Below are 21711 nucleotides of genomic sequence, written 5' to 3'. Positions count from 1 at the left end.
TCGGCGCCAGATGAATCAAGCGATTGGGAAATGGGCGTCGCGCAGATAGACAGGACGGAGTCATGACGGAAACGAGGAGCGTTAAAGGGAGGACACTGGCCTTTTTTCCAAAAGGATGTTGTTTTTGTCCGTTTTTCTGTCCTTGCTTATCTGCTTCTTGTGTGTTGTTGCCAGGTGGAGAATGCGATTCGCCCCATTGCTGCTACTACCCAGCCCGCTTCGAGAGAGGATGCGTGAGGCTTTTGTGGGGGTTCCTTTCAAAAAGCACAGATAACACGGGTTGCTATGTGACACCTTTTTTTCCTTTGAGGGGAAAAATTCTGAAGCAGTACAATGTATATGAACTCGAGAAAGCCGTCAATGGTAGCTTTGGCCGAGTGCTGCAATTCCGCGACTGTTGTATAGACTGTTCGGCCGCGATGGTCGGGACCCGAGTTGTGTATATCTGCCCCGATCATGTGCTTGTCCTTTGGCTTTGGCCTCCGGATCTCGCAGCAGGCAGCAAGAACGACTAAAAACAACGGAATTATTCCAACGAGAGCATAGAGTCGGTTCGGGCAGTAAGGAAAGTAAAAGTGCAGTGCACACGAGAACGAGACACGCCGGGGCCGGGAAGTGTTGCTCGTTCTCGGCCATCGTTCCGCACTTCCTTTCTGCTTGTGAAAGTGAGGGAGCGTGCAGAGCCAGAAATCTCCCGCCCGAGCTGCTCAGCCGATGCTGGCTTGTGGTGGGGAAGGGAATTGGACGCTGGATCCAGTCTGACGCTGGGCCAATTCGCTTACTACTAGTTACTTGTTGCTATTGGGGAGTGTACCACGTCGCTCTTCTACACATACCACTACTCTTCTCTCTGCCTCACCACACACACGCCGGCATAGGAGTATATCCGTGCTCACACCTCAAGCGAACAACCCATCCCCGAATCCGTCCCCTTCGAACGACTGTCATACGATTACCACCACCGACCGACCAAACCCGCCCAACATGTCTGACACCAAGGAATTCACCTACTCAGACGTCTCCGAACACACCACCAAGAAGGACCTCTACCTCGTCATCCACGACAAGGTCTACAACTCCTCCAGCTTCGTGGATGAGCATCCGTACGTCTTCTTCCCTTGCTCCTCCCTCGCGAATCTCGTTCACCGATAAGACTACAATTCGTAGTCTTGGTGAGCCGAGGCAGGGATGACTTCCTTCTGTGCATGTGATTGTGATTGAATGGGACCAATTGCTAATTGCTGTTGCCTACGACTAGTGGAGGTGAAGAAGTGCTCCTCGACGTCGGCGGTCAGGACGCTACCGAGGCTTTCGAGGACGTCGGCCATAGCGATGAGGCGCGCGAGATCCTCAATGGCTTGTTGATTGGGAACCTCAAGAGACAGGTAAGAAGAAACACACATCCTACAATAACACCGCCAATAAAAAACAAACCCCCACACCAATTGGCGACTCGCTCGGCGAGATTACATTCAGTAACTAATGTGGCTTTTTTTGGTAGGAGGGTGACCCCCAACCCAAATCCGCCGCACAGCAAGTCGCCGACACCAGGAAGTCGTCCCAGTCCAGCGGCGGCTTGGGCGTGGGTGTCTACGCGGTGATCATCGTCGGTGCCGCGGCGGCGTTCTTCGCATACCAGTACCTCCAGCAGCAGCAGAACAAGTCGTAGGAGATTTGAAGAAGTGGTTGGAGAGGATAATAAGAGACACAGAGGAGACATTGGGATGGAGACATATCCTGGGGCGAGAGAGCGGTCGATGTATGCAGCGAGCACGTATAGAGAGAGAGAGAGAAGCGGGTTTCGTCAAATACATATACTTCTTTCTCACATCATTGTGATATGGACATTTGTCAATGCTGGGATATGGGTGGGTGGGTATTCGCTTCGAGTATGCCATGCATGGCTTGAAGTAGATACTTTCATTCATCGGCATTATAATCTTCGTCCTTGTTGGAGTGTTGCCCGTGTGCCTTCCAGCAAGCACTCGTTTCGTATATCGTATAGCCCATCTTGTGCATACTCTCCCAGCGGCTTCATGCTCAGCCGAGTGGCCGGACAGTGCAAGTCAGCTTACATTATTCTCTTAGGCATTCCACTCTCAAACACAGGGCACTGTCAGATGACCAGCTCGAATCATCCATTATCCATCTAGAAAGCAACAAACCCCAGCTCTGCTTCGTTGAACTCCTGCTCCAGACTCAGCGTTTGGTCAAAGGGAAATCGTGACACCGTAGGCGGGCTGCCGTTCATCACGCTGTCGATCTCCTCGGGTTGTGTCAAGATCATCTAAATCCACATCCATCAGCAAAGATTCCTGATAAAGAGCTCTTACATGTGTGACAACCCACCATACTACTCCTCGCCTGCTCCATCGGCCAGTCCAAATGGGAATACATATCACTCCCATATAACACCATCGAAATCCCCGTCAAGACATAATGGCCCCAGTCCTTCGTATACCACGCCTTCCGCACCGTCAGCGACACGGCGGCGAAATGTGCGAGAAGGATCAGGGCGGGAGGGAAGCACGCCCGAATCATCGTGACGAACTCGCACGGCACGAGCAACATCCACCTCCAGATCTGTCCCGTTTCGACTTCCCCTGTCGCCGAGGCGCTCAGCACGCTGCGGTAGACGTCCTCGAGCCGCCGCAGTGCGCGCTCGCATTCCGGGCGGTATTCGATCGCGCAGCACTCGTCGAGCATGTACTGGAGGTTGAGGAATTGCTTCTGCACGGCGACGGGGAGTTGGATTTCGTGCTGGTCGGGGATGTAGTGCCCGTCGAGCATTGGACCCAACGGGCCGGCGCTGACCCATTCCATGCATGTGTGTATTAGGTCGCGCACGCCACGTGTGAGGAGGAAGAGCTCCGCGACTTGCTCCATGCTGACGTATCGCGGTTCCGGCATGGACATTGCGTCTGCGCAGGAGCGGCCCATGGAGAGGATGGAGATGGTGCTTGAGAGGGCGAAGAGGGCTGTGCTGATTTCAGGGGTGATGTCTGTACAGAGCACGGTCCGGAACATCTCCAGGGCTTTGGTTTGGTGTTTGTCGCATAACCGAAGGTACTTGTCGGCTTCCTCAGGTCGTGTGTGGGCTATGTGGAGGGCGGATAACGCAAGGATGCCGTGCATGAGAAAGGAGTGCTTGATGGCTTCGCGGGGGATGTTTTCGCGCCATAGGTGTTGGCAGTCTTCGCGGATGCCGAGCGGTTGGAGCAGTGTGTCGCGGTCGTAATGGTGCATGAGCTCGAGGTCCTGTATCCATTCTTCTGGGGACAGGCCGCTCGATTCGGGCCCTAACTCGGTCTTGCAGGTGAGGCTGTGTTAGTACTAGCGTTGATGCATTCCTTCGAACTTCGATATGCAAGAGGGTTACAGTGTGTCGAGGTCGTGAAGATTGGTCGTGATGCAATGCTGGGCATGGGTAGCAGCGGCTTTGCCATGATGCTCTTGTGCCCAGAGGCAGAAAATCGGGATGGCCTTGCTGGGGGAGGAGAGAGTTGTTGTGTAGGTATTGGTAGGTGAATGACTTACACCAGCAGCAGGTGCTCCAAGTAAACTGCATTGCTCTCCTCGCCTTGAACAGTTGGCACAAGGTGCTTGCTCGTTGCACTGTTGAAGAAGTCAGAGGAGTGATCTTGTAGTCGTGTGAAGAACTCGCATTCATACCTTTACTCTCCTCTTCTTGCAGTTAGTGCATCCTTTTCGCGACTTCTTCGTTCCGAGTTGTGTCATCTTGGTCGACGAAATATACAGTCATACAATAGGTAGTACAAAGATCAAAACCAGGCTTCGGTCTGGGAACGAAGTGAAGTGAGATATATCTTGTTCCACGAAGGCAAGATCCTCAGCCGCAGTTGGCACGCATATCCTAGGCTAGGCATTAACATACCAAGGCCAGGGCGATGGGGCAGTTCAGGATGATCGTCTTCTGGCACACTGCACCGCTCGAGTTTCATAAACCAAGCGTCGGATCAAAGGTTGCACGTTGGTAGCCCGCCAAGGAATGTTCCAACAAGCGGCGACCGCGGGGAGCGACCTGCAAGGGGCTGTCCACTGAAGTACATCGTGAGGGCTAGAGAGATTCGGGGCCTAACGTTCTGCGTGCTTGCTCATCACCCCAAGCAAGGCTACGATGGCCAGGATGGGAGGCTTGTTCGGCACCATCGATTGTGCCGAACTCTAGAGTCGGGACGTGCGCCTCGTCCGTTGGACAGTCGCCTGCCTAGTTAAGAGTAGTACAGGGCTGTCGGTCTGCAGCTAGAGGTGCCCGCATGAGGTAGATGGAGGGCACATGGACGGGCCCAGAGGGCATTTCGGGGGCGACGGTAAAATTGGAGGCTGATTAATGTCGATGACAATGCTTGCTTGGCAGACCTTGGCCGGGCGGGTGAGGTCATGTAGCTTGGAGTAGTAACGGAGCGCGCGGTGCAGCTGAGGATGTAGTGAGGCAAAAGCAGTATGGTCCTTCACTCACGTCGTGACCCCCGAGCTTGGCATAGGGCTTAGCGTCATGCACGGACGCCGATGCCCTTTCGCGCTCTCGCTAGCGTAGGATTCAGGATCAACAACCTCAACTTTGACCGCACTCGTCGCTGGGAGACTGCTTGCGAGCCACTCTGGACGCACCACATTCTGTTTCGGCGGACAGATTGTGCTGCGATTTCTCAGCAGTTGGAGCATTGTGGAGAGAACAAATTTACCGAGCGCAACCGATGCCACAGCGAGCTGCACGCGTGATGGACAGGCAGCTATCAATGCACTGCCCCGGGACTCGTTCAGCGGCAAATCTCCAAGAAGCAAGAAAGGAATGACGAAGAATGAGCAAGACCAGGTTCGGAGAAAGTCTGATCTACTGCACTACCACTGCATCCTGCCATCCCTCGGGAAGAGGGCTAGAAACGTGGCAGCTTCAACGCAGATATCACAAGCCCGACGGGCCGTGTCTTGGAAGCCAACCTTCCGCAAGACGCACCCAATGAGATTGCTGCCCGGCGACTCCAGCAAACATCGAACTTGGGGTTTTGGGGGTGCAACTCAACAACGGATCCGTACGATACCACCAACGGGACTCTCAGTATCCGCTCAAAAGCTATGCAAGCGCAGGCCGCTACGACCTTCTCCTTTTGAAACTCATAACATGTCTTGTGTATTAGGGCCGGCTCCTTCCCTTCCTGGTTCAGAGCAAGTCTGTCAAGAGAGGCGCACTATTCCAAACATCGCCTGCAGTGCCAAGATCCCGTAGGGAGAAGATCAGAGTTGGCTCATGTTTAAGCTCCTTCCGACTCCCCACAGTTATGCTAGGGCACTTCGTCCTTCACTCCAGCAGCAAGCTAGAGGCTAGCCATGTGGCTTCTCAATGCCTCGTTGCGTTATTAAGCTTGACTTAAGCTTTTCAGTCCTCCAATCCTCTGCTGTGGCTGGTAGGGTTCGTCACAGGAGACATCGTCGGCAGTTCGTCTCGCGAAGCTGATTGGGCAGTAGTGATCACCATCAGTGCATTGGGGAATCCTGCCCTCCATCTACGGATCCAGTTCCTTTCGACAATTAGGTCACGTAGGGTGGTGGCCATATTGATCCTTCTCCGAGTCCGATCTCCCTACTGACCAGATTGGCAATCAAGGACACTGGGCCACGAAAGAATCCTCACGTGTTAGTCAGGCCCTCCATTCTGGCAAATCTATCAATAGCCACATTACTATATATCTTGGCAACAACTGGGCACAATGACCCTCCAACTCCGCCAAGGCAACAACCGCCCTCAGCGCAACACTTGCTGCACCAACGACAGTCCCCCGAATAGTGTGGCTCAGCCTACTCGCCAAGCCCAAGATCGAAGCCCTCATTCACGTCTTTGCTTCATTAGCAAGCATCGCCCCCAAGATCAGCTGGCGTTCTTCGAAGAAGCCCTCCTTCCCTGCCCTCGCACCCACCCCACTGGATCCCATAACTCGGCCCTACCTACCATTCATCCCCTCGGCATCGGCATTACCAGGTAGGTGGAGTCGGTGTTGTGAGAAAGGCCAACACGGGTCTAATGTCGGTGATAAAGCAAGCCATTGATGTTTGAAGGAACATGTGGAACAAGGGCTCGTCGGGTGTCGAGCCCTTTGTGATGGAGAATCAGTGAGTAGAGCCAGATCTCGTAGGCGGCTTGAGGGGTGAGATGTGTATTTGGTAGCTGTTGCGCTCGATCAGCCTTGTTGGATGTTCATGTTGCATTGTGGCTGTTGATCAGCAGCGTATTCATGGGCATGGCTACGTCGGTGGCTGTTCGCCATCACCAGATCGTTGATGGCGGTGAGGAGGTACGCTGCTTCTAACACTACCGTTTCCCCCGTTGTTGGGTTCATCAGGAGGCCGGATTGACGGTCGCCAGCCCTATCAACCTTAACCGCGAGCCCCAGATGCGAATAGGCACAATCACGACATCTGCAAAGTTGATTGGCCTTGTAGATCCGTCTGGTTTTGTGCAAGGCGAGGCTGACATTCAAAATAACTTTCCTCAATGAGGGAGGCGATGATAAGCTCGGCTTGAAGACAAATGTTCAGATGAGAACATTTGATTGTGAACATCCTTGTGCCAATAATACGGCTCTATGATACAAGGCCAATTGACTCGTAACCATCGCTAAACCCCAACCCAACCACCCAATCAATTCCCAAAGACCAACCCATCAACTTCCCCCATTCCAATCTCACCTCGACTCCACCAACTCACTCCCACTCTCAACATCCTTCTCTCCCTGCAGCTGCCCCCTGACAATAACCGCAACCTCGCCAGGATGCACCACATTCATAATGCCCATAGCGATAAACATCATCGTCGCATCAAAGACGTACAAAAACACCTCGTGCGAGTAGATGTACCCCTCGAACCCCTGGATGAACTCGACGACGCGCACGATCGAGCGCACGAAGATGAGGATGCTGACGGCGTAGAGCGTGTACATGTGTTTCTTCCAGGGGAGGGTGTGGGCGGAGGGGGTGGGGTTCTTGTTGAGGCGGATGTTGAAGAGGGCGGCGACGACGACGAAGAGGCCGAAGAAGACGATTTGGACGAAGAGGCCGACGATGATGATGTCTTTGCCGAGTTTGGAGGTGTTGGAGTCGTCGGAGGCTGTTGAGACATCGTATGTCAGTCCATCACTTCTGTAGTGCCGCTTGAATGTATTCGTCACTTACCAGATAGTCCACCTCCCGCAGCCTGCAGCAGGAAAGAAGCAACATCGCCCGCGACGAAAATCTTCGTCACCCACGTCCTCCGGATGAACAGCTTGTCATCCGCCTTGAGCATCAACACGATCCTGCCCAGTTGCATGTAGATCGACGCCGCGAACAAAGCAGGCGCGACGAGCAGCGTGATGGTCTGTACAATGTACGGGCCTGTTTCGTAGGGACCTGGGGCTTCAGTCGCGGCGATGACACGGCCGATGTAGCCTACGATCTCGAGGATGCCGCCGATGAAGAAGGGGATCATGAACCATGTTCGTTTGCTGATGAGTTGAAAGGCATGTAGGGAGGTTGTTAGGGCGAAGAGGACGGTGAAGATGATTGCTGCTGCTTCGGAGGGGTCGTAGGGGTCTGTTGGGATAGTGTTAGTTGATGTGGAGAGAGTAAAAGAATAGATGGAGCGTACACTTCTGGAAGCCCGAGTTACCGGAATCTGTACTTGTTGAGTTGGACATATTGGGTTGTTCACCTGGTGTGGTTGATGATGAAGTTGCAACAAGTCGATATGATCGATGTGAAGAACGATTGTTTCGATGCAGAAGGGTTTCTGTTGGCTGTTCGTTGGATTGGAGTCGTGCTGAACGCTCCCTCCAACTCGCATTGGATCGAGCCTTCATATATCCCATTGTCCTGCGTATTGCGTATCAACTGTGATTCTTTACTTAGGCCATCGCATAGAGCATAGACCACGCGAGCGGTCCGACTTGCAGTAGCAGCCGTGGCGTGGTCCGTTTATGAGGTCGAAAACCAATCAGATCGGCGGAGAGGTGCTAAGCCTTCAATCCTTCTGATCTATAACGCGAGCTAGCTCGGGCTTTGCGCTATATGGATTCCAGCTGTGACGCTCTCGTTCACGTTCACTGGTCCAAAAGCGGTTCGCGATACGCACATTCTTCGCATAGCTCGCAACGACCCCGAAGATGGCTAAGGAGCTGCTTGTAGGCAACCAAGTCGACAGCCACCAATTTTGGCACAGCCTTGTATGATGTAGCGCTTCTCTCAGTCCTTTCTTAATCGAAACTGATCTTCTTGCCTTGAAACGGCACAGGAGCATCCCTCTTCTCCTTTGCCCGTTTCGCTGCCTCCCAGCTGGGATGCAGAGGTCCACTATCGTCCTTACGGGGCGGCTTCTTCGCATCACTCGCGCCGACATTCCGTCGCTTGTTCTCCAGAGGCATACTGTTTGCCCCGTTTGCGAAGCGTGGCTGGCGCTGCGCACCTCCGACAGCGCCTCGTTTTGGATCCCAGCCTGCACTTTTCTCCTGGTTTTTGAGGTGGTTTGCTTTTGACTTGTACTTTTGCTCCCAGATCTTCTGTCGCGCACGTTGACCTCGTCTATTCTTCTTGGGCGCGACATCGACCTCATCGTCCAGATCAGAGCCACTGCCAGAAATATAGCCACCCATAGTCAAGGACGGAATGAATGATGACTTATTCGACTTCGCAATGGCACCTTTCTTTGGCGCCCGTTCGTCTATTGACTCGTCTTCTGATTCTTCGTCGGACAGCGACAGATCTGCCGCAGGGTCGTACCGTGGTGTCTTCGAGGATTTGAGCTTTCGCGAGAGGCCTTCTTGCTCCGACTGGCGTTCGAGATCTTCAATATCTGAAACTTCCACGTCCTCCCCGTCGCCATCCTCCTCGTCATCGGACGATGCCAGTCGACTTCGATACTGCTCGAATGCGTCCCCTGATTCTTCATCGCTGTCGCCAAGGTCCGCCTGACTCAAAGCGTCCGAGTCGTCTGGTTCTGCACGCTTGGCCTTCTTGGGCGCCTTAACCACACCATTCGTCTCCTCACTCTCCTCACTCTTTGCCCTCGCAGCATCATAGTCCTTCGCTCTTATCCTCCTCTTCTTCGCCGGCCCATCTGAATCATCGCGAATCCCAAACTCCCTCTTGACAGCCGCAACCGCAGCTGGAAAAGCCTCCTGCACAGGCTTCGACTTGCAAAGCCTGCCATTGACGTTCAAAGAAGCCGCATCATGTGGAAACGCGACAGGTTTGCTGAGCTCCGCAGGCAAGTCTGGGTTGGTTGCAATAGCTTTGATTTTCAAAAGAGATTTCGCCAGGTAGTGCTGAGCGCAGACAGTGTTTTCAAGAGCCTACTTACCGTTGTCAGTCCCCAGACTCCATGTTCAATCTGCATCGCACGCAGCGATTGTCCACACCCACCTTTACAGCTCCTTTCTCTGCGTTGATCCTGTCCATGTCTTTTTGATCCTTCTTCGTGGCGGCAGCTTTCAACCTTCGGCCCATCTTTTGCTGTTCCAATCCCTTAGCCAGCTTGAACGCTCTGCTGAGGTGCTTCGTGCTTTCTGAGAAGGCCGCCATGATTCTCCTTTGCTGGCGAAAGTTGGCGGCCGCGGTCGCGGTCGCGTCGTCATCCTCGACATCGTCACCTCGCTTTCTTTTGGACATGTTCGGCGACGTGTGTTGCAGGAAGTTCTGAGCAGAGAAGTTGGAAATCTCAAAGTCGAGGTCGACGGAATTTGCTTCCGCAGGCGCAAGGACGGCAACTTTGCCGAACTCCGATGGCTAGAATCGCGGAATTACATGAGACTCGAGATGGCTGGTATTAATGAAATGCAGCGCTGAATCTGAATATGCACAAGCTGCTTTTGATCGAATCAGTATCTAACTTACAACAAATCTACGCTACGCTTCACTACAAATGCAATTTCGCTTTTCCGATTCCGTTTGCCAAATGCACAAGGTATCATTTGGCTGAATGCCACTCTCAAGTCTGGCTGCTGAAGCCTGCTCCGCCGTCGCTCTATGCGTTGTTCTGGACAATCTCCAGAATGATGTCTCTCGCTTCTTCGACACCGCCCTTTGCGCCGGTGATCTCAATTGCTTCGCCCTTGTTCTGATCGCGTGGGACCTGGATCTTGGTGCCAGTCTCCTTTCGAATGCGGTTGATCTCTGATCCACCAGGGCCGATGACGTGTCTGTAAGCGCGTGGGTCAGGGAGGATGAGGAAACCAATCGTGTCCCGCTTAGCAGCGTCCTCAAGACCCTTCTCGAGCTTCGCCTTGGCTGCCTGTACTGCCTCTGGAGAAGACCCTGAAAGGATCCATGGAATCTCGCCGTCCTCTGCGCTAGCGTGCAGGTCGTGTGTCTCCCATGAATGGCTGCCGGAGCTGGCTCCCGGATCATCGGTAATCAGTGGCATGGCACCACCGCTGGCACGGCTAGGCTGAGGGGTGGACGGCTTTGGCGGTGGTCGCTGGCCGCTGTGGTCGACAGTGACTTTGTGGTCAGACCTCAAGCGACGGAAGAATTGCCCATTGTCAGCAATGATGTGGTGAAGATGGCGAGGCACAGAGACGGTCTCGCCTTCCTGGTCCTTGGTCACCTCCATGATGTGGGCCTTGGCCTTCTCCACGTCCTCAGGCTTGCCACTGATGCGCACTTGGGAGCGCTGTGGTCCAGTCTCGGTCTGACGAGGGATGTTGATCGAGACGTTGAACTGCTGCTCCAGTTGGCGACGAGTCTCGCCGCCACGGCCAATCAAGAGGCGGTGCTTGTCTGGCTTGACCTCAGCGAACTCCGTGACTTGAGATTCCTGATCGGCCACGAGAGCTTCAATTGCAGCGCAGATGCTGTCGACGACTGCCTTCTGACCTTCGATACGGATAGCGTTGCCCTCGGTGTCTGTCTTGGGGAAGCGGATCATGCGGTTGTGGAGACGCTGGTCTTCAGGACCACCGGCCGCTGTAATCATGTTGCGTAGGTTCGTGCCTATGGGTATTGTTAGCTAGTGATCAAAGAGTGACAGAGCATGAATGGGATTCTTACCTTGTGGACCAATGATGAGGCGATGGTGCTTCCGGTCGACGTCCAAAGTCTTGACGACGGTGTTGTCGAAGACCTTGGCCTTCTCTTCGATCAACTTCTTGGCCTCGTCCACAGCCTTCTTTGAGCCCTTGATCTTGATCTCGGCGCGACCACTTGGACTGGCCGCTTCCCTGGAGCTTGGCACATCAATCTGCGCACCAGTGGCAAGGCGCAGCTGGTCCATCTCCTTTCCACCAGCACCAATCAGGGAAGGCAGCTGGCTCTGTGCGACAGATACAATAGCAGTATGCGAGTTATCCTTAACGTACTGCAGGAGCTCCAGCAGATCGTCACGGCATGCGTTTGCGCCCTTGCTTGGACCTTTGATGATCACCTCGTCTGGCTTCTGGTTGTTACGACGGTCATCAGCGACTGAAGCATCGTCCTCGACTTGCTTGTTACGCGGGAAGTTGACCCGAACGCCATAACGAGTTTGAAGTCGGTTGACCTGACTGCCCTGGGGGCCGATCAAATCCTTGTGGAACTGTGCTGGGATGTGCACGCTGTAAGTAGCTTCGTCTTCAAGCTTCTTGCCGAGCTCGAGAATGTGCTTCTTGCAAGCGTTCGCTTTGGCCTCTGGTCCCTTGATCTCGCACTTGCCGTCACCGAGTTGAATTTCAACGTCGAATTCCTCACGCAGGCGGTTGATGTTCTCTCCCTTGCGGCCGATGAGGTGGTTGGCAAACTTCTGTGGGAAGTCAAAGCTCAGGGTGAAGCCGCGTTCGAGCTCGTCCAGCTTTTCTTGTTCGATGAACGCAAGCAGACTCTGCACGAGGGCATCCACGTCGTCCTGGGGACCACGCAAGTTCAAGTTAGGAGCTTGCGAGCGTCTCTGCGCTTCTTGTCGAGGTCCGCCATAGTTGACTTGGACTGGAATGCGGCTGTCTCCACACGACTGGTGGTGACGGTCAACATGTCTACGGATCTTGTCATGGAATTTGGCAGGAGCCTCAACTTCCTTCGAGACGATGCCCTGGTGGCTGTTCATGATTTCAGCGATGTGGCGCTCTGCATCTCGTAGTGCCTGCTGGAAGGCCTGAGCGTCTTGCGCCGAGGGGGCGGAACGCGGTAACTGGTACTCGGGCGAAGGCGTGCGATCTTCGAAGACCAGGAGCACAGGAGAACCGTCTTCGTCGGGGACGACCACGCTCACGCCATGCTGATCTCTGATCTCACGAGCAGCTTGCTCACGTAGATGCTGGTGGAAGAACGGGTCGACCTCCAGAGGGTGAAATCGACTCGGGGGATGCCCGTTAATCATGTTGACAATGTCCATGCGAGCTTTTTGAGCCGCCTTGGCATCGCGAGCATAAATCTGCCAGGAACCAGTGCTATCAGGCACAATGCTGGCGCCGTGCTGCTTCTCGAGCTCTTCGATGGCTTGGCGTTGGCGAAGGTAGCGATGGATGTCCTGAGCGTGAGCCTGACCTCCACGGGGAGCCGAATTGTGTGCACGAGCAACATCCGCAGTTGCCATTGCCATGCTAGAAGCCAGATCCATGATCTTATCCATGCCCTGCTCTATCCTGTCAGGCGGGCCCACAATCGTGATCATCTCTGAGTCGGCATGGTCGGGAGGAAGAATGATCGAGCATCCGGTTTGTTCAACAAAGTCGTGCAATTCAGTGCCTCGATCTCCGACAATGAACTGATGGCGACCGCGCTCGACTGGCATTTGCTCGAGAGTCAGTTGACGCTGGAGTTCCTGCACCTGGCGATCGATCTCAGCCTTGGCATCAGCCACAGCCTGTCGGTCACCACCAAGCTGAATTGGCAATCCGGCCTGTGGCGCGAAAGCAGCAGGTCGGCGGTTACCTGGAGCCTCTGGTGGAGCTTGTTGGTTCCAGGTGTGATATTGTGGGATCTGCATGCGGAGGTTACGGCCCTGCTGGAGAGACTGAAGACGCTGATTGTTTCGGGCGGCCAGGAAAGGATAGTACTCAGCAGGAACGTGCTTCAGGCGGGTGTTGGCGGACGACGTGTGCTCATTCACAATCTTCTCAATGTCCTGCTTGGCCATCTGCACGGCGAATGGGTCACCTTCGATAGTCACGTCCACAGTCGCGTCGAGGTCGTCATCCTCGAGGATCTCGGCGGCCTCTTGCTTCGAGATGTTGATCTTCGCGCCTGTCTTCTTGGAGATCGCCTGAATGGTAGCACCCTGCTTACCGACAATCTTGCCACGAACGCCAATTGGAACCGGAAGCTTGAGATTCTGCTTGGAGCAGAGTTGGTTGGCGACTTCCTTGAGAGCCATGCGCACGTCGTCAACAGGCCCAGTTCCCTGGAAGGTGAGGGCATCACCAGGACCAGGCTTCATCTCGACATTGGCTCGGGATCGCTTATTGATGTCGCGCAGAATATCCTGGAGAGGCTTCTTGCGCTGGTTGCTGGGAGTCATCATGGATGGGTGCAGCGACACCTGCTCGGTGTAGCGACCCGGGAGGTTCATCTGAGGGACTGGACCACGCTGGGATGGAGCCGTAGAGCTGGGGGTCACGATACCGGACGCCAGGGTAGACGAGCGGGAAGATGCATTGGTAGCCGCAGCTTGGGTGTTGCTGACGCCGTTGGCCGCCTTTCCGACCGTAGCAGGCTTCTTCGACCACATGGACGTAGGAGCAGCAGCGGGAGCCTTGGGAGCGCCAAGGGCTGGGAAGAGCTCCTCAGACTGAGTATCGATAGTTGGTCTCGAGGCGGCTGGCTGCTCTTTAGCTGGCTGCTTGCCCGCGGCCTTGCTGCCAGGGACCGGGTCGGCAGATGGCGTGGCCACGCGAGACGGGTCGGTGCTGATGGGCAGCGACGTGGTGCCTGCAGCAGCTGGCGGCGAATGAAGAGTAGCTTCTTCATCCTCGACATCCTCGACTGTGGCCTTGTGGGCTGCCTTCTCTTGGGCTTCCTTGAGCTCGTGCTGCTGCTGCAGCTTCTCAGCGGCCGACAGGCCTTCGGTATTGGCGCCGATGCCGTTGGTCGTTGCTTCGGTTGCCATTGTATCAGGTGTCCGGTGGGGGTAGCAGATGCGATATTCCGGTAGACGAGTGCGGTTGAGGGTGTTGGATCAAGAGCTCATGCGGCCTCTTCTCGAATGTTCGCAGGTGGTCAGGGAGCGGTGTACGCGGTGGCTGCGGCGGAGGACGCAGCGATTTGAGCGACGGGGTGTCGGACACGAGAGTCGAAGCCACAAAAGGTGTGTGAGCGATGTCAAGCGGAGGTGTCGAAGGACAGCGAGAGAGGTGCTAGAAAAGAGGGCCTGCTTCCAAACTGACTTTCAAGGGATTGTGGGGCGGCGCTGGAAGCTCGGACGTCAAATGCTCTTGACAGCTTACTTCAGGTGAGTAGTATTTATTGGACGGCACGTGCGAAAAAAGTTGGAAATTGTAGAATTCACAAATTTGCACATGTTACTCGTCAACCTACAGCGCGCAATTTTCATGCTCGCTTCGATAACACTCCTGTGATTTATCGCCGTTAACCATCAGATGCTCCCTCCGCTCACAGCTGAGAGACTCCACTCCAACGCCGACCCATATGCCTAACCACGTGCTTCCATCACCGGTACTCATCCAAGAACTTCCGGTGGAACTCCGTGATCCGTGATACCCAATCCGTGCCTGGTGCCAAGAATGTTGTTCTGAAATGCAACGTCCCCTCTTTCTGACCGAATCCTGAACCAGGAACAATACAGATACCCGTCGCATCGAGAAGGCTCAAGCAATAGAAATCGTCTGGGTTCTTGCCTTCTTTCTTCGCGGCCTCGATCGCCTTTTGTGGGAGGTTGATCGTCGGGTATAGATACATGCTGCCTTGCGGTGGCTGGCACTCGACACCTTCCATTTCCTTGAACGCATTATACAGTGCGAATGCGCGCTGCTTTAGGTTCTGGAAGATAGTGTCGTATTCTTCACGGTAGAGCGGGTAGGATGGATCGCCTTCGACAGGAGGGTTGACCATCGTCTCGACAAGACATTGACCCACGACCGGCGGGCAGAGCATGATGCTGACGAACTTGTAGATCTGGGCGACGACCTGGTGCAGTATTAGCAATATGTTTACGTGTAGCTCTTCTGGATTGCGCTTACTTCTGGATCGAAACCGACCATCTCATAGTAACCACCACGGTGGCCACATTCTCCAACCATGCCCTTGCTGATGCTGTGCAGACTTGCAAGCTCGATGTAGTCGAACTTGCCACCCTTGTTCTTTTCGCTGCTTTGCAACTCGCGCAAGCTCTTCTTGAAGCTCTGGAATTTACCTTCAAACACGTTAGTTTGGTATACCTCATCGGCGAGAACAACGAGCTTCTCCTCTGCAGCAAGCTCAAGAACGGATGAGATGTGGTCGGCGGCCAGAGATGCACCAGTCGGATTGCCAGGGTTGATGACGACCACGGCGCGCACGTCGATGCCCTTCTTCTGTGCCTCCTTCAGGGCTGTTCTCATGCCCCCAACATCGGTACTCCACTGGCTCTCCTCTTTGAGATAGTAGGGCACCATCTGGGCGTTCAGCAGGCTCAGAGTGGCAGTGTAGAGAGGGTATTGTGGAATGGGCACAAGAACACCCGTTTGAGGAGATGCGCAGAGCACACTCATCAGCGCATTGACGCCTGCGCTGGCACCACCACAGAGGTAGATGTTTTGAGGGTCTGCGGAGTATCCGTCTCGTCTCTCGATGAAGTCGGCAACGCTCTGACGAATACCAGGAGCGCCTTGCGACTGAGAGTATGCACCAACGCTCTTGACATCCTTCAGAAGCTTCTTGGCCCGCTCAATGACATCGCTCTTGTACCCCAGACCATTCTTTAGGACTTCCTCCTTCTCAAGGAGCTGCGGGTTCTCTACCAAGCTCGCAACCTGTCTGAAGAAGGTGATGGGCTTCTGGTCGAGCTGCTGTGGGTTACCAATATTGGCACTGATGACGGAATCGAATGGCAGGTCTTTGCCCTCGCCCTTGGCTAGTTGGGCACGGTATTGCTCGCTCTTGATGGCAAGCTCGCCACGCACGGCGTACTTGGCTTCCTTGACATGAGGGTTGATGTTGTTGATGTTGAGGCTGCGGTTGCTGGAGCTCTGTGAGAATAGGCGCTTGTGGATGAAGTTGGGGATAGGTAACGATCCTAAGGGTCCAGAGATAGACATGGTGGCTAGTGGTGACGGTGGGGAAGAGCTGGAGAGAAAGAAGAGGTCGCGAGATACGCGACTGCTGGCGCGAGATGTACCGACATGATTTTGCAAGCTCTGGTGCTTCCTCGGGTTGACAAGCTTCTTTCGTGCTCCTAGCGCAGAGAGAGCAGATGACGCATCACAAGAGCCTGCTGCGACGTCGGCGAGGATCGGTTCGAGAGGGCGGCGCCCAAGCAGCGACGGAGGTGGCAGTCTCATGATTCATCCCACGCCCACAGCCCGGCCTTGCGCAAAAGCAGTGTGATGATAGCGGAGGGATGTCGTTGCTTGTTGCACGGTTCGCGGCGAAGAGCGATATTTTCGAGGAGCTGTGCTGGTCGAACCCCCTCCGAGCTGTACGAGCTGTATGGATGCGTCAAAGCTTGATGAGCACGACACCTTGACCTGCGTGACCGACCGTTATTGCTTTTAGCCTTATCACGCTTGTATCCTCGTCACGGGCTCCTGGTCGCCTGCGTGGTAGCAGCAGTGAATAAGAAGAAGATGGTGGGATGACCTCACCAACGGGCTATGGAACGACACGACCTGCGCGACCGTTGTGCCACGCGATGATGAGCGCCACATCAGTGCAATATCTCGACGCGATTTATGCAGGAACATGGCCTTGGCAGCACATGCATGACTTCCTACGCCGTCCGACGTGTCGCTTCAGCCGTCTGATTTTCGTCCCTGGTACGGATATGTGATCTATGCTCTAGGGGACAAACGGCTTCTGGATCCGAAGCTTCATGCTGCCAGCATATCGGAGCGGTCATCCGACTACACGAGATTCATCAGCCTTCCAGATGTCCGGCCTACCTAGCCGCTCTCATCGTCAACAGCGAGACTTCCCATCAGACTTGAATTGCATCCGCATGGTCGACCAGTCGCTATGACTATGATACGGAGGAGGGGTCACATGGAATCAAGGGATGACGGGTCGAGATCTTCTTGCCTGCCGCATCAACGCTGTTGCCAAGGACGGAGGAGAGAATAGAACCTCTGAACGGCAACGAGACAAAGAATGCTTGCACACTTGCACGAGAGACTGATTCACGCAACCAAATATTCAAAGCATAGCCACAGCTCGACAACATCCTTCCTCTCTGGGTCATTGCGATTTGTGCGCCACGCCAGAGTTTGTTGAGATCGAAATGCCACATCACTGGTGGACGGCAATTTAAGTCTTCGGGTATTGACTCAGGCTTCTCGAAGGATTCGAGAAAGATTCGGCTCTGATACGCATGCCCACTGCTGCCACGGTTTGACAAAAAGCCCATGTATTGTCTGCCCGGTTCGTGGGTGCGTTCATGGCCGCTTACCCGAAGAGCACACGCTCTACCTAGCCTTGAATATGGACACGTCAAGTGAATACGTAGGTGGAAAGCCAAAGTTCACCAACGAGAAGAAGACATTGGGCAATCTAGGGGTCGTGAGATTGCGTTCCAGGCTCGTTGTGGCTGTGCAATGCTCGACATAGGGGACATAGTGACATTCACGAAGTGACGTAGGAGAACGCAGATCTGGAGCTTGAAAGAACTTTGGGCCGACGAAAAGTTGGTGTAGCAAGAAATTGTGAGGGAAGTATTTGTACGTCGGCGTCTCCGCGAAGAACCAAGTCCGTCTCCATCTACCTTCCATCACCACTCGAGCAGAATTCTCCCGTCGCTCCTGCTTTGACCGCTTGAATCACAGGTGAGCTTTCCCCTCGCGGGCTTTGATACCAGGGATTGTCGCCAGGGGTCTGAAGCTCGCACCAACTTCTTTGCCAGGGTGTCTCCCTCCAATGCTTGATCACTGACACGATTCCAAGATCTTGTAACCTCACACGACCAAACGACAATGGCTTCGCCCACCACCAATCTCCCTACCCGCACGGTAACGAATGCCACCGACGATGCGATTCCAGACGAGGACAGCAGCGAAGTCACCAAGCTCTTTCACGAGCGTCTGCAAGCGTACAAACACGCGTGTGCGTACCTCGAAGACTACATCAAGGCCACCGAGAAAGTCTTTACGGACAACTCAAAGGACTACGATAAAGTTTTGAAGGTCGTGAGCAGCCCTCTCAAGGAAGGCCACCACTTCGATCAGAACTTGGGCGGTATCGCTGGACTCTTCGACAACATCCGCACCAACACCCAAGGTATCGCCAACAGCAGCACCGAGACTGGCAAGACTCTGAAAGGTTCAGTCCTTCCCATCTTTGAGCGACTGCACACCGAGATCAAGAACAAAACCAAAGAGCTCAACAAAGGCGCTGGCAAGGGCTCGAAGTCGGTGGACAAGTCCCGCAACACTACGCAGAAGCACATCGAGTTGCTTGGACAGCACACGGCGGCCCACGAGTCACACGGCGGCTCAATCAAGGCCGAGAATGACCCATACGTCTTGCATCGTCAAGTCTACCATCGCCTTAACAAGCAGATCATTGAGGAGAACAACAACCGCGATGATATGATTGCGGTACAGAACAACTTCGCCCAGTTCGAGACGAGCATCATCCAGGGCTTCCAGAATGGGCTCGCCCAGTTTAACCAAGTCGTTGCCAACGATGCAGAGCAGCGCAGGAACATGTACGGTGACATGCTCGGCACGGCTCAACGCGTTGGACCAGACTTCGAGTGGAACGGGTTCGTGCAGAGAAACGCTACGGTACTCATTGATCCCAATGGACCGAAGAGGACTGTCGAGAGCGTGGGATTTGCGAACCAGGACCATCGATCAACCAAGCCATTGATCGCCGGATCTTTGGAACGCAAGAGTGGTCTGCTCAAGAAATATGACAATGGCTTCTATGTCGTTACTCCTGCCAAGTACCTGCACGAGTTCAAGACCGACGACGACTTCGCCAAGGACCCAACTCCTGAGAACAGTCTGTACCTTCCAGACTGCCTCATTGGTGCTGTCGACGGTGTCAAGTTCAACGTCCGCGGAAAGGACAGCAGTGGTAGCGCGGTCGCTAACAAGATGGCAAGGTCCAAGGAGTTCGCCTTCAAGGCACACACCCCATCTGACGCTGAGAAGTGGCACGCGGTCATCGCCAGTGTCGCAGGCCAGACCACCACCGAGAAGCTTGACAGCACACCTTCCAGCCCAGCAACTGGAAAGACAGAGTCACTGTCCAGCCCAACGAGTACGACTGGTGGTCCCGCTGGACAGACGGAAGGTGTGGTTGTCGCTGATAAGGCTTAAAAGCATCGTATGAGCATATGAAGCAGACGGGAAGGAGCAATGCACGAGATGGAAACACGCCAACAGTCCTCATGATTATACCCAACGCATAATTTCTTTGATTGATGAGTAGTAATATACCTAATGATACCTTGTTACGCTTGCACTCTACTCTCCATACCTTCAACGTTGCTCTCGCTTTGATTCATCTGTGTTCTGAAAACTTATATGTACCGAATTTAGAGTTCGCGATGGACGTGTGAGAGCCGGACGGCAAGCGGAGTCGAGAACAGCATCCGAAATCCGATTTCTAATGCAGACGACGCGATCTCTTGGTAAGGAGTCCAGGGTGTCTTGCTAGATACGAATTCCACGAGCGCACCCCTCAGCGAGCATCAGCAAGATATCTGGACTTCCCGCATCGGCAAGTGGCATGATTGAGTGATTCGAGAAGCGGCCCCGGTGGTGCGCAAAACGCCATAAGGAGCGAGAGAAACGAGTACAAAATGGGCGAAGACGACACCAACAACCATCCGGACACTTCCGCGTCCACTCCAAACTCGAACAGTGCAGCACAGAATAACACCAAGGCGGCGAAGGATCGCAGTTGCCCTTTCTGTGGACAGGCCTTCACTTCCTCGAGTCTCGGGCGACATCTGGACTTGTATATCAAGCCCAAGAACCCCAAACCGGCAGACGGAGTTCATGATGTGGAGGAAATCGAGAAGATACGGGGAGGGATCACAAGAAGGCAGCCTAGAACCAGTATAAAGAATTCTGGTGATGGGCAGAGTAGTGGTGGAACGAGGGATAACAGCCATACACCTGGACACGGCAGCGCTGGCCGGCACGCGCATGCAGACTCGACAATCGTCGCAGATAGCCCTGTCATCTCGCCTGTGAATGCAGACAAGATTGACTCTGGCCAGACGTTGCTGAACCATGCCAACTGGCAAGCCACGGGAGTTATCAACAACCTCCCGCCGAGGGCACCCTCGAGGAACGATGGACCAGCGACAGGACAAGCACAGCGCATAAACGAGATGCGGCGCGATACTGGCGGCAACAAGATACAGCGGCCAGAGTACGAGAGCGAAGGCATGTGGAAGTTACAAGAAGCTGCGGAGTTGGGACGAGCAGCAGAGATGGCTCTGCGTGAGGTTCTTGGGAGTCTGGAGGCGGCGCAGAAGAAGACAGAGTCGAAGGCTCTGTTCGAAGATTTCGACTTCTACTCGCTGTCCTTCCCTGGCCTATGTCTGGCCATACTTCCTCCACCAACTACGCTGTTCAGTCCGACGCCGTTTCCATCCGCAGAGTCTTGGACGTTGGGGCCTCCTGGTTTGAGGCAGTTTGAGGCGATGACACGCTTTGTTAATGAAAAGTTCAATGACAAGAGGAAGAGGGAAGGTGCACTGGACTCGGTCGCGTTCAGGCATCACAGCCATCTTTCCGGAGCATGGGAGCATTGGCAAAACATGTCGGAAGCAGATCGCTCTTCTGCCTGGACCTTGGAGATCTTGCGATCATTCACTCGAGGACAGGAGCAAAGGCGACAGCTACGGACTGAGCTAGAGCGCTCCCAACAACGCGTACGCCACCTCGAGGCCGAGTATGACCGACTGTCCCGGTGCCAGTTGCCCAGAGAATACCTTCTCCACCCACCCAACACAGTTCAAATACCTCCAAACGTGATGCGAGAGGTAAAGCCTTCCCAATTCAAGTCCGACATATCAGAGATGGGCTTCGATGCAGAAGCTCTGTTGTCGAAGTGGCGCTCTACCATTAGAGCCACGGCACGACCTTCACGCACAGCTCAACAGACGTCTGGTACTCCCAGCAGCGCCATATATAATGAGCAAAGCACCAACAGCTTGCGCGACGACATGGTCATGAACGGCTCGATCTGGAACGTAAACGGACCGATCCCTCGTCAACGGCCTTCGCATACAGAGACGATTGGACAAATCGACTCCGTCAGCTATGAGACACCTCCCAACCCAGGCGCTGTCGTGGAAGGTGCTGATGACGAGGAGGGCAATTCAAATGCAGATGCTGAGGGCGAAGCTGAAGATGAAGCAGCTGCCTTTGGAAATTACGCTGAACAGAACGCTCTGATGAGAAGGCAAGACATGCTCGGTAATGGTGGGCTGAGCAGTGTCATGAATGCGAACGGCAAGCGACCCCTGGCGCCCAGTGGCGGGCGGAGTGGCACGAAGATGTACAAGATAAGCATGGAAGATAATGAGGGCTAAGTGTCTGTCTCTGCCAGTACGATGCGCTAATTAGAGAATCGATGCAGAAC

The 21711-nt window shown here is 54.3% G+C and overlaps 7 protein-coding genes across 7 annotated transcripts; 3 read left to right on the top strand and 4 right to left on the bottom strand.

Moving 5' to 3' along the window:
* Positions 1-984: 984 nt before the first annotated feature.
* On the top strand, positions 985-2235 carry M409DRAFT_62664 (uncharacterized protein; the record flags this gene model as incomplete). The annotated part of the gene is made up of 4 exons (XM_033815269.1): positions 985-1103; positions 1259-1385; positions 1502-1647; positions 2217-2235. 4 exons carry the CDS (start codon positions 985-987, stop codon positions 2233-2235), a joined length of 411 nt encoding a protein of 136 aa, XP_033673922.1.
* Positions 2236-6701: 4466 nt separating this feature from the next.
* Positions 6702-7691, bottom strand: M409DRAFT_16982 (uncharacterized protein; the record flags this gene model as incomplete). The annotated part of the gene is made up of 3 exons (XM_033803851.1): positions 6702-7123; positions 7189-7587; positions 7643-7691. The coding sequence occupies 3 exons, from the start codon at positions 7689-7691 to the stop codon at positions 6702-6704; spliced, it is 870 nt and encodes a 289-aa protein (XP_033673921.1).
* Positions 7692-8246: 555 nt separating this feature from the next.
* On the bottom strand, positions 8247-9657 carry M409DRAFT_16981 (uncharacterized protein; the record flags this gene model as incomplete). The annotated part of the gene is made up of 2 exons (XM_033803850.1): positions 8247-9341; positions 9412-9657. 2 exons carry the CDS (start codon positions 9655-9657, stop codon positions 8247-8249), a joined length of 1341 nt encoding a protein of 446 aa, XP_033673920.1.
* Positions 9658-10012: 355 nt separating this feature from the next.
* On the bottom strand, positions 10013-14509 carry M409DRAFT_62661 (uncharacterized protein; the record flags this gene model as incomplete). The annotated part of the gene is made up of 3 exons (XM_033815268.1): positions 10013-10980; positions 11038-14052; positions 14494-14509. 3 exons carry the CDS (start codon positions 14507-14509, stop codon positions 10013-10015), a joined length of 3999 nt encoding a protein of 1332 aa, XP_033673919.1.
* A 116-nt stretch (positions 14510-14625) lies between these two features.
* On the bottom strand, positions 14626-16211 carry M409DRAFT_16979 (uncharacterized protein; the record flags this gene model as incomplete). Its single annotated transcript, XM_033803849.1, has 2 exons — positions 14626-15102; positions 15156-16211. 2 exons carry the CDS (start codon positions 16209-16211, stop codon positions 14626-14628), a joined length of 1533 nt encoding a protein of 510 aa, XP_033673918.1.
* Positions 16212-18077: 1866 nt separating this feature from the next.
* Positions 18078-19430, top strand: M409DRAFT_49526 (uncharacterized protein; the record flags this gene model as incomplete). The annotated part of the gene is made up of 1 exon (XM_033811265.1): positions 18078-19430. One exon carries the CDS (start codon positions 18078-18080, stop codon positions 19428-19430), a length of 1353 nt encoding a protein of 450 aa, XP_033673917.1.
* Positions 19431-19915: 485 nt separating this feature from the next.
* M409DRAFT_49525 (uncharacterized protein) lies at positions 19916-21661 on the top strand (the record flags this gene model as incomplete). The annotated part of the gene is made up of 1 exon (XM_033811264.1): positions 19916-21661. The coding sequence occupies one exon, from the start codon at positions 19916-19918 to the stop codon at positions 21659-21661; it is 1746 nt and encodes a 581-aa protein (XP_033673916.1).
* Between the last annotated feature and the right edge of the window lie 50 nt (positions 21662-21711).

Source organism: Zasmidium cellare (assembly GCF_010093935.1).
Source record: "Zasmidium cellare ATCC 36951 unplaced genomic scaffold M409scaffold_2, whole genome shotgun sequence".
Classification (NCBI taxonomy): domain Eukaryota; kingdom Fungi; phylum Ascomycota; class Dothideomycetes; order Mycosphaerellales; family Mycosphaerellaceae; genus Zasmidium; species Zasmidium cellare.
This window is presented reverse-complemented; position numbering and strand designations above follow the sequence as displayed.